Genomic DNA, 16,930 nt, shown 5'->3' with positions numbered 1-16,930 from the left:
TGCGATCAAAAATACAGTCTTTTTTTGGGGGGTTTTGGGGGGGGGGGTAGATAAGATGTGCGGTTCCACACAGTGTCACATCCAAAGCCATGAGGGAAGAGACCTAAAATACAATCACAGTCCTGCTGATAACAATATGACAGTTTACAGAAGAATGGAAAGTTTGATAGCTATGTGAAAGCGGCCTATTGAGCTGTCTGCGTGTGTATATGTCAGCGCATTGAGCTGTGGGCTAGACGGAACGATAGAGGGCTACAGATAGAAGATAAGTGACCAAGCAGGGGATAATGGCTTTAACGGAGAGAGAAAGAGCCTCAAAAAGATTGGAAGATAAGAAAAGACATAGTTATACTTTAAATATCTCAACAGATATATAGTCAAAATAAGAGGAGATGGGGTCATAAATGCAAGGAGAAAGAGCGAGGTTTGAGTGAAAGCGAGAATGACAAGGGGAACGGGGGTGTGGCTGGAGACAGATAAGTGTGAGATTCCTATCTAAAGATGACAGAAGATTAATTTCTCAGACAGGCATCTTTGGTGGGATTGCCAAGAAAAGGCCAGACAGTTTGACATTTTCTCTCCATCTCTCTTTCTCCTTTTCTCTTCTCTCTCCCTGTCTCCCTCTATCGTTCTCTCGCCTCTTCTTCCGGGATGGTGGAAGTATGACTGCGATAACATGGTGATAAGAAACATGTCTGCGTGTGCAGCTATCTTTGAAGCCACATGGTTTTGCTTCAGCCAGTTCAGACTTCATACTGTGAGCCAGGTTGTCGCACAGCAACAGTATTCTCTTCATTTTACACTGAAAAAGAGAATAATTAAAATATCTAGGCTCTGACTGGAATTTTTTTCTGCTCAACTAGTAGTCATGAGTTCAAGTAAATCACATTGATAAGATGCATTTCTTTATTTGAGTGCACATTTTTTAGGTTGAATCAGAGCACTGTTTTAGTTTCCATGTTGGTGAGCATTATTCACCTTTTATTTTTGCTTGCAAAGGAGCACTTGTACCATTTATAGACTTATAGTCATATGCATATAAGTGTTTAATGGTGTAGAGCAGAGGTATCCAACTCCAGGCCTCGAGGGCTGGTGTCCTGCAGGTTTTAGATGTGTCCTTAATCCAACACAGCTGGTTTAAATGGCTAAATGACCTCCTCAACGTGTCTTGAAGTTCTCCAGAGGCCTGGTAATGAACTAATCATTTGATTCAGGTTTGTTGACCCAGGGTGAGATTTAAATCTGCAGGACACCGGCCCTCGAGGCCTGGAGTGGGACACTCCTGGTGTAGAGCTGTATATTGGCATGCATATTGTAGCCTGAAGCCTCTAGCATGTAGCAGGGATATGAAGTACTTTACGGTGAGGTGGTGACCTCGCTGCTTTCTGTGGGTCCACAGACATTTAAAGACTGAAGTGCTTTTTGTCACATTTGCAGTGGTAACACTCGTAAAAAGTTAAAGGGGAAAAAAAGGGCATATATACTCAGGTAGGATGGGTGTTTAAATGATGTACGGTTGGTGCTAAGGGGCCAAAAGTGTGCAAAGAAATGATCCCCCACAGCCTTACATCATACATTACATCCATTGATACTGTATAGATCTATGCTTTTCTTCTTCTAGCAGTCTAGCTGTTCTCCTCTGACATCAGTGAGGAAGTTTTGCCGTGTGTAATTTATGGTCTCACGTGTACCCATGAGGCCATGATTGTTCTCTCCAGCTCCTTTTGACATGTCATTTTAATTCACAAAGCATCGAAATTCCATTAGTGTTTTCTGATTTGATCTCTTCTTTTCCTTAATGTTGGACAATAAACGATACTGCGGTTGCAGTGGTTTCCTTCCCGCTGGTCCGACATCCAGTCCTGAAAACACCCGAGTGATATTTTAAGTCTGTGTGAATCCAAATGCCACGTTACTTTAAATAAGGCGATAAAGACGCCAACCCAGTTCTGTCCAGCGCCTCGTCGGAATCGGCTGCCGTCAGCAGCAGCAGCGTTTTATCTCTCTCCGCCGTGCTTTTTGGTTTTCCCTAGTTAAGCCTGTTTTTAAGGGGCGGTAAGCAAAATGTTTTTCCTCTGCAACATATTATCCACAGATTTCTCAGGAGGATAGCAGAGGAAAAGCTGCTGCTGCCTTTTCTCTGCATCTCCAGCCCAGTCCCTTTCTAATAAGCTGCTTATTTTCTTTCCACCTTGGTATCTCTTTCTCTTTTCTTTCTATCCCACTGATTCTCTCCTCCTTTTTCTTAAAGCTGTTTTTCATTCTATCATATTTCCAATTTTCCTTTTTCTCTATTAAATTGCCTTTTTACGTGCCTCTAATATTATTATTCTACTTAATTTCCATACCCCCCTTTTTCTTCTACCTCTCCTTCTTCCTTTACTTGCTTGTGAGCAGCTTATTTATAGAATTTATTTTTTGTTTTGCATCTTTTCTCCTTCATCCTCAGTTTCTGTTGCTATATCACAGCACCTCCCTCTCTTTCCTTCCTTCTTTCCATCCTTCTTATTTCCCTCAGTTCTCCTTTCCTTCTCTCCCTAATGCCGCTGCTTTCAGTTTTCTTGCTTTCCAAACCTTCCCTTTGCTCTCAGCTTGTTGGTAACAGCTCTTTGAGATTGATGAAGCTCAGCAAAACATGGCTGAGGCCGACCTCAATACTGTAAAATGCCTGAGTGCACTTTCCTAGCTCCTAAGAACTCAGTTGCTGGCGGTGTTGTGTGTGTGCATGTGTGAGAGAGAGCGAGTGTGGGTTTCCTTTACTGGTCTGTGGCAAGTACAGCAGAAATGAGCTAGTTTAGCTTTGCTGACAGTAGACATTTTCAAAGAAAGTCTGTGTTAAGTTGGAATTGGTTTTGCACCTGGATGTGATATATTTAGTTTTCTTAAACGTTCTCCAAGAATAAATGTTTTCCCTCACTCGCTTTCCCTCTATCTGTTTCCTGATTCATACACGATTCTTCAGTGAAATTTTGTTTGTGTCACAGCTTGTTTATCTTCCTGTCATCATTTTTCTTTCTCCTCTCAGCTTTTTTTTTTTATCCTCACCTGTTATTCTTTCCCTTTAAAAGTCACCCTCCATTCATAAATTTGACTGTTGAGTCCTCAGAGATCTAGGACTAAAAATTACCTTTAACCAGAGTGTGCCCAGCTCCGGTTTGGACTGAATTATTTCATGTTAACAGGTATTAACTTTTCAGTTTTAATTCAAAAAGACATGTCTCTCAATTCTTCATCTACAGTGTTCATATAAAAATAATTTCTAAAGGCTAATACATTTTAAAGGGAAAAAATGCCGTTGTCTTTACAGGTAATGTTGCACTTCACAGGTGGAAGTATTGTGGTATTATTTTACCAAGGTGTAAACTTAGAGTCAAGTGTCAAATACACAGAGATCAATTTTTGCATCTCCCTGTTAAAATCTCTTTCTTTTACCCAGTGATCCAATTTATTTTAACCAACACATTTATGTGGTATAGAAGTGTCACAATCACTGATTTTCACTACATGATTATTGTAGACAATAGCAAAGATATGACCACGATAACTTTAAAAAAAATAAAATAATTCCCCAAATGTAAATATTTAAAATATGATGTGGTTAAACTGGTAGAAAGAAATGTGGAGCATTCAGTCTCTACACATAATGTCATGAGGTGAAAATACAACAAAAAACTGCAGCGACTCACTCAGGCCATCCAAAAACACCTCTGAGTCAAGGACATGGTGATGGAGTGAACAGATCAGCGATAGAAAGAAAACAGGGATGAAGAAGTAGCAGAAAGAGGAGACAGTAAACTAGTAATTAAATAATAATTCGCTAAAGCAAATCTGCACCTATGTGAGTGACTCAGTCAAAATTAGCAAGTTTGTTGTGGGAAGTTTCAGTCAGTATGTGAGAGATGAATGCCGATAGCTATAGTCACCTTAGTTCAGTCAGCCATGAGGCGAGTGGGTAAGTTCAGGCTGCAGCAGTGCAGAGCCGTGTTAAATTGGCGAGTGAGTCGAACCATAACTGTTCTGTTCATGTGCGCTTTTTAAAAAAACACATTATGACGTGATGCCCATATTTAATTGTTTTAATATATAGTGGGTACTACCAATACTGGTGTATCATGATGCACTTAATTAGGTCTAGCACTGAATATGGCCTAATGCAGCAATAAAAGCTTCTTTTATTAAAGACATACACTCAGTGGCCACTTCACTATTTACTCCTTGCTTGCACACAGTTAGATTTTTTCCTGCCTTCAGAAGTACCTTATTTGTTCACTGCGATGAAACATGAAATATTTCTCTAAGATTTTAGTCTTTATTGATATCATAGCATCATGCAGTTGTAGCAGATTTTCAGCTGCACAGCCATAATCCAAATCTCCCATTCCACCACATCCCAAAGGTGCTCTGTTTGATTGAGATCTGGTGACTGGGGAGATTAGCTGAGTACACTGAATCATTGTCATGTTAAGGAAAACAGTTTAAGATGACTTGAGCTTGATGTGCTATATTATCCTGCTGAAAGCAGACACCCAGAGATGGATACGCTGTGATCATAAAGGCATGGACACGGTCAGCAACTATACTTGGGCAGGCTGTGGCATGTAAACAATGCTCAGTTGGTACTAATGGGCCCCAAGAAAGTATCTGCCATACCATTAGCCTGATTCTTACAAAGACAGAAACATTTTTGTTTTTTTTGTTGTAGTTTTTTTAATGCTGCTTATGAAAAATTCTGACCTAACCACCAGAATGTTCCAAAAGACACTCTCATCAGGTCAGCCAGTGTTTTCCAATCATCTATTGTACAACTTGACACCCAGTGTGGTATTCTGCTTCCTTATCCTAAATGTCTTCAAGGTTCGACAAGGTTGTGCATTCATAGTTGCTCTTCTGCGTACGTTGGCTGTAACAAGTGTTTGAGTTACTCCTGCCTTCCTGGATTAATCTAGCTATTCTACTCTGACCTCTAGTATCAAGAAGACATTTTGGCCACTCATTGGGCATTTTCTCTTTTTCAGACCATTCCCCTTAAACCATAGATATGGTGATCATCTACTGTGAACATTCCCAGTAGATCAGCAGTTTTTGGAAAACTCAAACGAGCCTGTGTGGTGCAAACAACCATGTCAAATTCAGAGTCACTTAAATCATCTTTCTTCCTCATGTTGATGGTTGGTTTGATCTTCAGCAGGTCATCTTGACCATATCTACATGCCTGAATCAATGAGTTTGCTGCCATGTGATTAACGGCGAGAATGTATCACCTAAGCTGAAATACTACCAAACTGTAATATTCTAATCATGCCTAAATAATACCTATTGCAGTAAACAACCTAATATTGGAAATAGTTGTTTTACCAAGTTTAAATACTCTTGATATATTGTAACCATCAGTTGTTTGTATCTGTTTTCGAGACAAAAACAAGTGTAGGTAAAAGTCCAGTTGGACCAGTCTCATACACTGCGAGGCAGTCCCTGAAGGACCCATAAATAGGTTAAGGAAATGCCTGTGTAGCATTACATTTTTAATAGGAGGTTGGGCTGTTAACTAGATATTCGATTTGCCACATTAACCAGTTTGTCTTCATATTTGGTGTAGTATTACACCGGGTGGGGGGAGCCATTACGTAGCTTTAAAGTGGAAAACACAGATAATCTCATTACAGTGCACTTTTCAGCTGAGAAACCTCGGGTCCTGACATTCAAGTGGATGTGACATATAGCACCCAACTAAACATTGCTCCAGACTAAGTTACTCCCCCCTGCTACACTGTGAAAACTCCTCAGTATTGGATTGAAGAACATGACAAAGAGCCTGAGGTGTTGACCTGGCCTGCAAACTCCCCAGATCCCAGTCCAATCAAGCATCCATAGATGCCCTGAACCAAGGCTGATCCACAGAGACCCTCCATGCAACTGTCAGGACCAAAAGGACCTGCTGCCAACATTCCAGTGCCAGATTTCTACAGCGTACCTCAGGAGGTCTGTGTTCATGCCCTGATGGGTCCAAGCTGTTTTGGAGCCCTGATGTATCAGGTGCTATAGCCTTCACAAGCACTCTGTTGGACACTTATTGGACAGTTTGGGCTAATGTGTTAGATTTCTTTCTCTATTTTCAGCATCACAACACCAAATAAGGGAATATGTTTGGTTCTAGAAGAAAATGGTGGCCTTAGAAAAATACCTTTTGTTGGTTTTCCTTTTATTCTTTTGTTACTGTCTTTGTTACGATGTTTGCTTTACTTCCCCAACTCTGGCTAAAAGCACTGTGCCGCTGCTTTCCTGAGTCTTTGACTGAGTCATCCAGTCAGGACTAACTCTGATATCACAACTTAAAAGATAAATTACAGGTGAAGTGTAGACCTGTTCATAAGAGTAACATTGAAGGAAGCTGTCAAAGATCGAGAACACAAAGCTGCTTGAGACTGAACACGGACAAACTGTGTTTCATCGTCCACCTTTTCAACATTTGATCAGAGCTCAGCACGCTCCGAATGTGTTGTTTTTGGTAGCAAATAGCCCCCACCCCACCCCATCCTCCTGGAACACTGCTGTTTTGCGTTTCCCCACTTTGTGAGCAAACGATAACTGATACGAGCCCAGAAGCAGACGGCTCTTCTTTGGCTCTCTCCATCACAACTAGAAATCAGCATGTCGTCGTGTGTTCTCACAAAGCAGTGTTTGGCTCAGATTTTTCCTTATGAACCTCTGCATCTCTGTTTCATAATGAGGCTATCTAACCCCTCCTTCTAGAGTTTGCTTAAGCTTCATCAAAAACCATTAGTTCCTACACACACAGCCACAGTGGGTTTTTGTAAATTGCTGACAAAGAAATCACTTTAATTCTGCATCGAAGCATGCCAGCAGAAAAGAGAGCACCGGAATAACAAGTAGACACACATCTACACGCACACACTCATTAAGGAACACGCTAGATAAATGCTCTTGTTCAGAGATATGTACGCTTATGAACATGTCAAACAAAAACGCAAACAAACCTATGTGGTTTCCAAAAGTATGCAGAAAAGCACGCACCACTGTTTCATAAATCATACACATGCCGTCACACAAACCCAAGCACAATGCAGCTGAGTTACAGTAAAGGGACCGAGACTGAAAATCACTGCTTATTACTTTGTCTGTACTGTAGCCTAGCTGCCAGGCTCCCCTGAGGTTGCAGTAATTGACTTGTCCAGTCCCTCCTTTCAACACGTTTTTCTTCCTCCGCTTCTTCAGTCCGGTGTTTGCCAGAGGGACCGAGCTGACACACAAAAGATATTGGCCACATTGTCAAAACTTACGAGTGAACAAAACTCTGCCGCTGTAATGAATCCTGCCACAGTGCCTACGCCGGTTCAGCTTTTAATATCCCAAATGTCCACTTCCACTGCTCTCGATAATAAATTGTAAATGCACGTCATGCTTCAAAAAGAACTTCCACTCTCTGCACACGTTCGTAGGTCTTTCTTGATCTGTTGAGCTTTTCTTACTGTTACACTAAAGTGTTGCAGGTGACTTTTACAAAATTTTTATTACTTTTTCTTGTTGACGAGGCTCGTTGCTGCTAAAGAGTACCTAAATGGATTGTGGATCATGGGTTATGGCAAATGCCTTCAGAAGTAAACATTGCACATTAATTATGTTAGGTGAGTTACAGTTATAGAGTTTAAGGCTTTTGGTTAAAAACTGCTTCTAGACCTTAAAACCAAAAAGGGAGGGGGGGGGGGTCATATAGAAATAGAAAAGCTTTCAGTTTTAATTCAAATTGGAAGCTGGTTCCTCTGGTTTTCAAGGTAGATTTTTCAGACAGCTCGTTATCAGGCATCAACTTCTGGAGCTCAGAAATGCGCCAAAAATTGCAATTCTCTATTGGCCACTTGAGGTTGGCTCTGAAAGCGTTGCAACCCCCTTAAATGTTCATGTTAAAGTGACATTTAAAAAAAAAAAAAAAATTCCTTGTAAATGGACTGGTTCTTATATTGTGCTTTTCTACTCTTAATACTCAATGTGCTGTATACAACTTGCCTTATTCACCCATTCATACATGCACTAGATACTTTCTATCTACATTCATACACCTTCATACTCTGATGGATGCATCAGAGAGCGACTTGGGGTTAGTATCAAGGACATTTGTTGTGCAGACTGAAGAAACCTGAGTTTGAACCACCAACCTTCCGATTAGTAGACGACCTGCTCTACCTGAGCTACAGCTAACCAAAAGTGTACAGCTCCTGGTACTCCCAGGTGGTCTCTCATCCAAGTACTAACCAGGCGCAACTCATTTAATGGAATTATCTGACAAATAATATTGCTTTCAGTGTCATAGAGCCCATCCATGAAGGTTGTTCTTCAGTTTTGATGAGTGAAATTATTCTTAGTCATATGTGTTTTGATAGATTAACATACCAGAGTGCTGATCTTAGCTGTCTTACGTCGGCAAAGAAAACCATGCACACATTTTTCTGTGACATCATAAGCCTAACTGTTATTTTCTTTCCTTTTGTCATCCTCCATTGGTGACATCATGACTTCTCTTGCCTTGACAGGCCATATTTACACTCAAAGATTATACACTAAATGTATTTTGAGTCTGGGTATATTCTTTTTCTATTAGAGGTGATAAAGTTCTTGAAATTAATATTAGTAGCTGCCAGGATCATACTGAGGAGGAGTTTTCTGAGCATTTCCCTCTTCCTCCTCTTCTGTCATTTTGAAAAACACCTCTCTCTCCTTGGCACGGTTTCTCAGCACTAAATAAATTAAACTGAGCATCTGACTGTGGAATCAAATAAAAATGATGCAAATCTGATACTTCACTGCCATTTAAAAAAAACATTTTGCACAAGTATGATATTAAAGTGTCAGGGACATTAGCTGACAGTAGTTTAGCTGAGATTTTTTACACTGAATATAAAACACATCAGGTCTTTGACTTGGGTCTTTTTTTCCCCCCTATTCTTGTAATTAATGAAGGCTAAACCAGGGGAAATCATGTGCCACCTGTTAGTTTTTTTTGGATTCACTAATTAAGTCAGTCATGCACCATACAATACCTGTAAACTGATTTAATAAGCAGTTTGCAGCACTCCAAATCAACTATTTTTTAATCAGCATCACCTGTCATGTTTCAGTTCTGCTCTCTGAATCATTCCAGGTAGGTGTGCTTTATAGTACAAGTAGAATAGTTTTATAACTTCTTTATAATTACTATATGTTTACCCAGTCTTGATTTTTTTCTCTCTCAGTACTTTTTTTTTTTAGTAGTGTGCAAAAGTGTTGAGCTACCCTTCTTTATATTTCACTTCCAAGGAGCCACATGTCCTTGTAATTTGTTCAAAGTGGTCTTGAGAAATAGGCCTTTCCAAGGACTTTCAGCATTTTTGATTGGTTGCTTTTCTACCATTTTCAGAGGAATGTCTGTCTAATAAACCACTTAACACTCACCTATGAATCATTCAGGCATGAAAAAGGCTCCTAACTCGAGGGATGAACCAGTGTTGTGTGTCAGTGTTGTGTCTTTAGGCACTTTGTTACTAGTAGCTGGCTGCAAATGTTGCAAAACATATTATGTGTTCCTATTTCTTTAGTTGAATTAAAAAGAAATGTCAATGCTAACACAGTTTGGGAGGCATAAAATAATATTTGTGGGCCAACAAGGTGATTACTAAGAAGAACCAAAAACTTGGTGTATCTGAGCATGCTTATCTTAATTGGTCAAGTGGAGGACAAAAGAAGAAGTGGGCAAACCTAAAGATCCAATAAAGACCTGCCAGAGGACCTGTGAGATGCATCTGGACCTCTAGTTGATTTATCTACTGTTCATCAGCTCCTCAGCAGAAGTGATGTCAGTGGAAGGATGGCCGTCAAGAAGCCATTCTTCAAGAAGGGAAATGGGGAGAAGAGGCTGAGGTATGCCAGATTACACAAGAAAATCGGTGACAAGGCTTATGAAGAGAGGTACACTCATTTGTAAAACACAGTGGAGGTTCTGTTATGGTGATGAAAAGAAAGAAAAGTATAATCATAAAAAACTAGAAGAAAAATAAAAACATAAAATGGAATGCTGTTGATCATGGACGGGCCTGCTCAGAGCCCGGATGTCATCATTATTGAAGCAACGTGGGACCTTAACAGAGAACAGAACAAAAATCTGCCAACATCCAAAGAAGAGCTTCGACTGTCCTTTAAGAAGCCTGGAGAAATATTCCTGAAGACTAATTTAAAAAAGCTTGCCTAAGAAACTTCAGGCTGTTTGCAGAATAAAGTAGGCATACCAAACACTGACCTTCAAGCTTGTTAGACTTGTACAAACTTTGAAGGAAAGAAAGAAATGAAGATTGACGCAAGATTTGTTTTCGTAGTACTGTAAAGCCAACTAAACAACTAATACTCATCAAAACATTTGCCTGATTCACCACGTCTTACTCAAACTGAACACATATGGGAGATTTTAAACCCTCTTGACAGACGGCACTCTCCGCAAACATCAAAACGCCAACTAAGGAATTATGTTTTGGAACAATGGCTTTCTGTCTCACCAGCAGACTTCCAAAGACTTTGGAGAATCCGTCTCACGGTTCATCAAAGCTCTTCTGGTCGATCAACAATTTAATAGAAAATTTATTTTTGTATAATTATTTCAAATGTTCTCTAGTGATTGCTAATATGAAATCTACATAAATATTCTATGCGATCTCAGGGTTAATGCACAGGGTTTATAGTATGCAGTCATCTTGTTGGTTAGGACTCAATGTGTTACTAGTCTCAATAGCAATAAATGTCCTAACATTCAGCATCACATTCCTTTAAATTCATTTTCTATCTAAATGCAAATATGCTTGTATTTAAAACAAAAAAAATACCCAGTTACAAAGAATTACTCCCTGAGCAGGGATGCCTCTAGTTGAGAATCACTGATGGAGACGTGGATTGTAGTTTTGAAGTCTGCATAATAATCTTTACCAGTGTTTTTCTTGGTGCTTGAGGCTTACCTTGTCTCAGAATTCGTTTTGTGTCTTTGATGAAGTTGGATTGTGAGATTTACTGTATCCCCTCCTAATAATGAGCCAAGTTGTCCTGGAAACAGAGATAATCTTTTTTTTCTCCGACAGAAAGGAAAGGCAACGCAGTTTACATTCAAATAACTTTGTTTCAACTTTTGTGCATCTTTAATAGGTCTGTTTGACAGCAACAAGACTGAGCTCTGGGGCTCTATTTTACAATGCGATAACACTCCTCTTTGTAATAAAACAGAATTCTAGGCCACGGTTTTACTCAGAGGACACAGAAGACAAAAAATGCCCTACATTTAATGGCTTTATTAACGGTTCTTGCTTTAATTATCTGCATTGTCTTGCATGTTTAACAAGCTGCATTATATACCAGGGCTTTGTTGTAAATGTGTACTGGGCTGTCTTCTCTTAGGAATGAAATCGATAAAGCGGGGCGCCATCCTGTTCAATCACAATGTCTCTAACACTGACATGCTATTTTGTTTCCCAGCTTTGCTACATGGTTTAAAAGGGCTTCCCCAAAATAGTCTTGTAATGTAGTCCTCAGAAGAGGCAGCTTCTCGATGTGATTGATCTTAAAGGAGAAGTCCTTAGAGATGAAATCCTTTGGGTCTGAAGGTCATGGGGATACCCATTAGCTTGATGCTGAAATCCATGTTTTGTTTAGTTTTTTGTTTTGCCAATATACTTTGTCAACTCTGAAATTCTTTTTAAATAATAGAGGCCAGGCAATAAGTGTCCCTTTTCCATCATTCCATCTGGCAGCAAGAATCTGATTTTTAGCTGCTTGGTAAAAGTGAAAGTCGGCTGCCTCATTGAAAAGTTAGTATTACCATTTATATGCTTCAATATGAAGGTGTATCATTAGAAAATGGTTTAATCGGCAGCTTAATAAAGCATGTTTCCTGTGAATGTCACCAAAGACACTCAGTTTGTCATTCTGCAAATACATGAATATTGCAGTGTTTTTATTACAGGGCCAATTGCATCATTCACAATAAATGGTGACTTTACTGATGACGTTTAGATGCAAATCTTAGAGGCTGCAATGCGCTATACACACTGTTTGTATTTCTGTGCCACTCTAGTGGCTTACGCTTCAGATTCCCCTCTCCCCTCAGGTCTGCTTCTTGATCTCTAATGATGATTAATGTAGGCTGTGTGCTTATTGGCACCACTGTGTTATTGGCATACTGACAGGACCGTTAAGATGGATAACTATGCAAGTGTGTGTACGTATGTGTAAGTGTGTGAGAGCCAGCACTAGAGCTGTGAAATCGATCGATTTGTTTGTCTGGTCAATAAGAAAATGGATTTGTGGAAGAGGCTGAAAAACAACACCTAAATTAAACTTGGTCTCTGATTTTTTTCTGTTTGTTGAATCTTTTATAAGTGTGACACAAACAACAGAAAACTCTCTGCTTTGTGCTTGAAAACATTTCTCTTTTTACAAGCCTTTTCTATCTGTGTGTGTGCAGGAGATGGTCCGTCGTGGGGAGATCTTGGACGACAGCATGGAGGATGAGTTTTACCTTCGCCGTCTGGACGCCGGGCTATTTGTTCTTCAGTTGATCTGCTACATTATGGTGGAGATCAGCAACTCAGGAATCCCGCAGGTACACACACACACACACACACACACACACAAATACTGGTCCTGGCTTACCAATTTCCTTTCCGATTAGTTGTTCTTAAGACGTCTGATCAAACAAACTATGAAAACAGATGGAGGTCAAATAGCTTTTAATGGGTGCAGTTTGTTAAAGTGTTACAGTTATGTAAAGTGTTGCAGCTCCAGACAAAAAATACTACTTAGGCATTTGACTTGCATTGTGTCACAGTCTATAACGCTGTGTCACTACTGTTACACTATAATACTGCTGATGACACCTTTTGACAGGGTTTGGGCTAAATTCTACTGCCTGCAAGCTGCAACCACTGCATTGTTTTCTATATTATAAAAAATATGAATGAAATATTGTGATAAAGATTTGAGGCTATATTTCCCAGCACTAGTGTTTAAAAGGCCTAGTATAACATAAAAGCCACTATAGTAGAGTCCAAGAATAAACATATGGAGCAAACAATTAGCTTAAAGTTGAACATTTTAAGCTAAGCAAACTAGCATTAACTCAAAGTGGAAACTGTCTTTTTAGCTACGATGTTACCTTTAGTTCTTCTTTATCGCTAAAATACAGACCAAGTAATAAGATGCATCAAAACAAACAACAATGTACAGCCTTAGATAATAGGAATTCTATTTTCTTTTCTTTTTTGTCTGCATGTAGCTTCAACAGAGGGTCCATCAAATTCTTAATCTAAGAGGAGGTTCTGTCAAGGTAGTGCGCCACATCATGAGAGGTGAGTAACTCTATCTTCTCAATATGTCCTTACTCTCTCTGCTACTCTACTGCACATAAACACACAAACACTGTTTTCTGTGAAACATATGGGGAGGGCATTAACAAAGTAAATGCGTTTTATCAATATTTGATCAGTACACAAAAAGTTATTAGTATTTTTTTAAGTGCTGTTAACATGAGTAAAGAATTTTTAACATAGCTTTTTATTTTGGATGTTTATGTTATTTTACTTTGCAAACAGACAAAATTATTTAGAAAAACCAAAACCAGCCTGGGTTAAAATCAATCAGTTGTGTATCCTTTTTGCTGGATAACAGCCTGCAGTCGTTTGTTGTGGTTTACAACGAGTGTGTAACACGCCTTCTCCCCAGGCCATTCTTCTTTGGCGAATCTCTCAAGCTTCTCCAAATTTGACGGAGGTAGTTCTTTACAAGGAGCTACGCATGTTTTGAGTTGTGTTTATGTTGGAGGACAAAATGAAGACCTAGATCCAGTTTGGCTTCTGACTGTTGAAATCTTTAGATATCCTTCATTTTCTCAAGTCCAAACTGAGTTTTGTCGTCTTTTGGCATGATGCTTTCACAGGCGACAGCTCAAACCCTCGCTGAAGTTTTTAATATTGTGGAAGAAAATCCTCAGTTTTAACTTGATTTTACAAACTTTGAGTATGACAGTAGAAAAAGGTAAAACACATCATTGCACAATAGTGGTTTGTGCTATGGCTTAATAAAAAAAGTCTGTTTTTTAGAAGGCAAATAATCTTGTTTTTTTTTTTTCTGAAATAATTATGTTATTGTATGTTTAGAAATGCTATGTTATAAATTCCTTGCTCAGTTAAAAAAAAAGAAGCTGGAAGAATTCTGACAAAAACTTCCATTTTGATAGTCCTCATCTATCAAATTGAAAATGTGAAATAATTTTCTCCTTATCGTCATACTCAACAAATGGGAAAATAATCTGTAGTGACACATTTCTCAGCACAGGCCTTTCCCGTGACTTTATACCGAATCTACAGGTTGATCTGGGACCTTGCCCAAAAGCGCAGATCCTTCACCTTAGAGTGAACAAGGATAAAAGTAGAAAAACAGCATATTTTGAAAGGGCAAAGTAGTGCCTTCAAAAGCTGCTCTTACACCCACAGAGATTTATATTACTTTCAGAAGTGCATTTTATTGACACATTTTGTAAAATCCTGTTTCCAAGTGCTTCTCAGCCTGGCAAGGAAACAGCATTTCAGGGGAAAATGTTGGTATAATCGCTGTTCTTTGGCTCTGGTTATTGTTTGATAGCAAGCCTGTGCTGTTTGCCTGCCAAAGTGGTTAGGTTGGAATATAATAAAATACCACAAATAATGTCATATGCTCCTGCTTCTCTTGAACAAAGAACTAGGCCTGGGGAGACCGTGTCAGTCTGACCTTTGTTTACTATATTCTTCCTTTGCATTTGCACTAGCAGAGGTCACACTTGGGACCTTGTATGAGAGGGTTTTTTTTTAAATATTTAGACTGTCCTGAAGATTATGATATAGAAAATTCAGATGGAAAAATAAACACGATAAAGTCGAGCATCTCAAATATCCAGGCAGATGTGATCTTTTGTTTTGTTTTTGTTAATTGTATTACCTTTGTGCAGATGGTAAAACAATATGATGAAATTGAGTCTGGCTTGCAAATCTGCCCCGATCATATTGGGGAGCAGAGACAGTCTGTCTGTCCTTTATTCGCTTTTTTCACTTAGCCACAGATTTCTCCTCGTGCTATATTTGTTTTCTGCTGTCAAAGACCTAGCAGGTTGTGTTATTTCCTTCGCGGCGCGACATCCATCCTTCCCGTATCATTGTCGGATAAAGCTCGAGGACGTGGCTCCGTTCACACACCCTCTGGCTCTCTGTGGCATGTAACACTGTAGATAGAGCCATCCGTCACACATGGCACTGCCAGCAAGTGTGGCATTTCTCCAGTCCTCCCCGTGTGTGTGTGTGTGTGTGTGTGTGCGTGCACAGGAATTTGTATCCTAAATGTGGCTGTGTGACTCTTTTGTTTTCATCTGCATATTTGCATACACGCACATCGTGCTTGTCCACACTATGTTTTTGCTTACTTACAGAGTTTTTTTGTGTGTGTGTGATTGCCATTAGCATGTCTCCATATTTATTTGTACGCACATGTCCTTGCTTCCTTTTATGTGCATATCTTTTACATATTAACAAACCTTTGAGAGGAAATCCTTGCAGATGTTTACTTCATTTGTGATTCAGTTTGCATTCTGTACCCGTGCCTGCCCTTGAATGTTTTCTACATATTAATGTGCATGTTAGGTTTCCTTGCATGATCTTGATGTGACTTATTTTTCATAAACTATATTGTGTTTATGTGTTCTGCAAATAACTGTGCATCTGCATACATAACAGCTTAGAGCCATTGCATATGTCTATCATAATTCATCTGCGTGCGTGTGGTTCAGTGACCTCGCCCTTTTTATTAGGCCACAGTATGTGGAGCCATCTCCCATTTCAAGTGCCCCACCCGGTCAATGTTAAACCACGGGAAAAGGTTAAGCACATGCAGTGTGTGTCGCCTGCTCTGCTATCTTGACCTTAACAGCTTTAGCTTACTAAAGAAAAAAAAACTGCTCCGCAGGAACAATTTTGCTTATGTTGTGAAGTTTTTGGTTTTGAATTCTGAGGTTTATGATTCGCCTTTTTTTTTTTTTAAAAATGTTTCAGTTTTGATAACTTTATATAATAATACTTGGATTTTTACCCAAGTATTAAAGCTAATTCTTACACTTAAAGTTATGTTACTAGTAGTTTTAAGCCTACAGTGGACAAAAATGACTGCAATTCTTAAACATTCAATGTAATACCTTTGGTAAACCCCTTCAAATAAAACTGAAAGTCTGCACTTCAAATTATTTTAACACAATGAAAACCAGCCTTTGTGCCATTGAACTATACCGTTGACTAAAATGGTTTATAGCGACTGTGTCGATTGAGAAGTTGGGTTATTTCCTGCAGCAAATTCTTGTGGCCTGAATCTTTATATCAATAAAGATGTTAGAATAGTTTCTGGGCTTTTAAATCAGAGACCACCTCACTAACTGCTGATGCAAACTCTGTTATTTTGTTCTATAAGAAGCAGGCCTGAAATATAACAGGAACTGCTCGGTTCAAAAAAGAGCTTCAAGGTTTACTCCTTAGGCCTTCAAGAGGTACAGACTGAAAAAGGAGTTATTACACTATATTTAAGCTAAAGGTGGAAGTTGACAGTAGGCCTGTTCGATATAAAGATATGTATCGGATGACGATATAAAAACGTCTATCGTTTCATTTTACGCTATCGTTTGTTTCGTGGTGTCGCAAAATAAACTGTTTACGGCAATATTTTTTGATCGTTTTGTTCAATGACTGTAGCTGTTTTCTACAGTCATTGGTTTTGATGGTCACTGTAGTGGCTATATTAATTTCCTAAAGTTCTCTCTTTCTCTTATATTTAATATAACCACACTACGGATGGACAAGTGCCTGATTTTATGCGTTGTCGTTAGCAACAACGA

The 16,930-nt window shown here is 39.2% G+C and overlaps 1 protein-coding gene across 1 annotated transcript in view; it reads left to right on the top strand.

Annotated features, from left to right (window-relative positions):
* Nucleotides 1-16,930, top strand: part of ctnnbl1 (catenin, beta like 1) — a 61,512-nt gene that overhangs the window by 38,657 nt on the left and 5,925 nt on the right. Inside the window, exons 14-15 of the mRNA XM_031728275.2 lie at nt 12,491-12,628; nt 13,301-13,373. Of these exons, the coding sequence (XP_031584135.1) occupies nt 12,491-12,628; nt 13,301-13,373 (211 nt within the window). The remainder of the gene's footprint in view (nt 1-12,490; nt 12,629-13,300; nt 13,374-16,930) is intronic.

The sequence above is a fragment of the Oreochromis aureus genome, linkage group 20 (genome assembly GCF_013358895.1).
Source record: "Oreochromis aureus strain Israel breed Guangdong linkage group 20, ZZ_aureus, whole genome shotgun sequence".
NCBI classification, from domain to species: Eukaryota; Metazoa; Chordata; class Actinopteri; order Cichliformes; family Cichlidae; genus Oreochromis; species Oreochromis aureus.
Note: the sequence above shows the minus strand (reverse complement) of the source record. Positions and strands in the feature narration are given on the sequence as shown.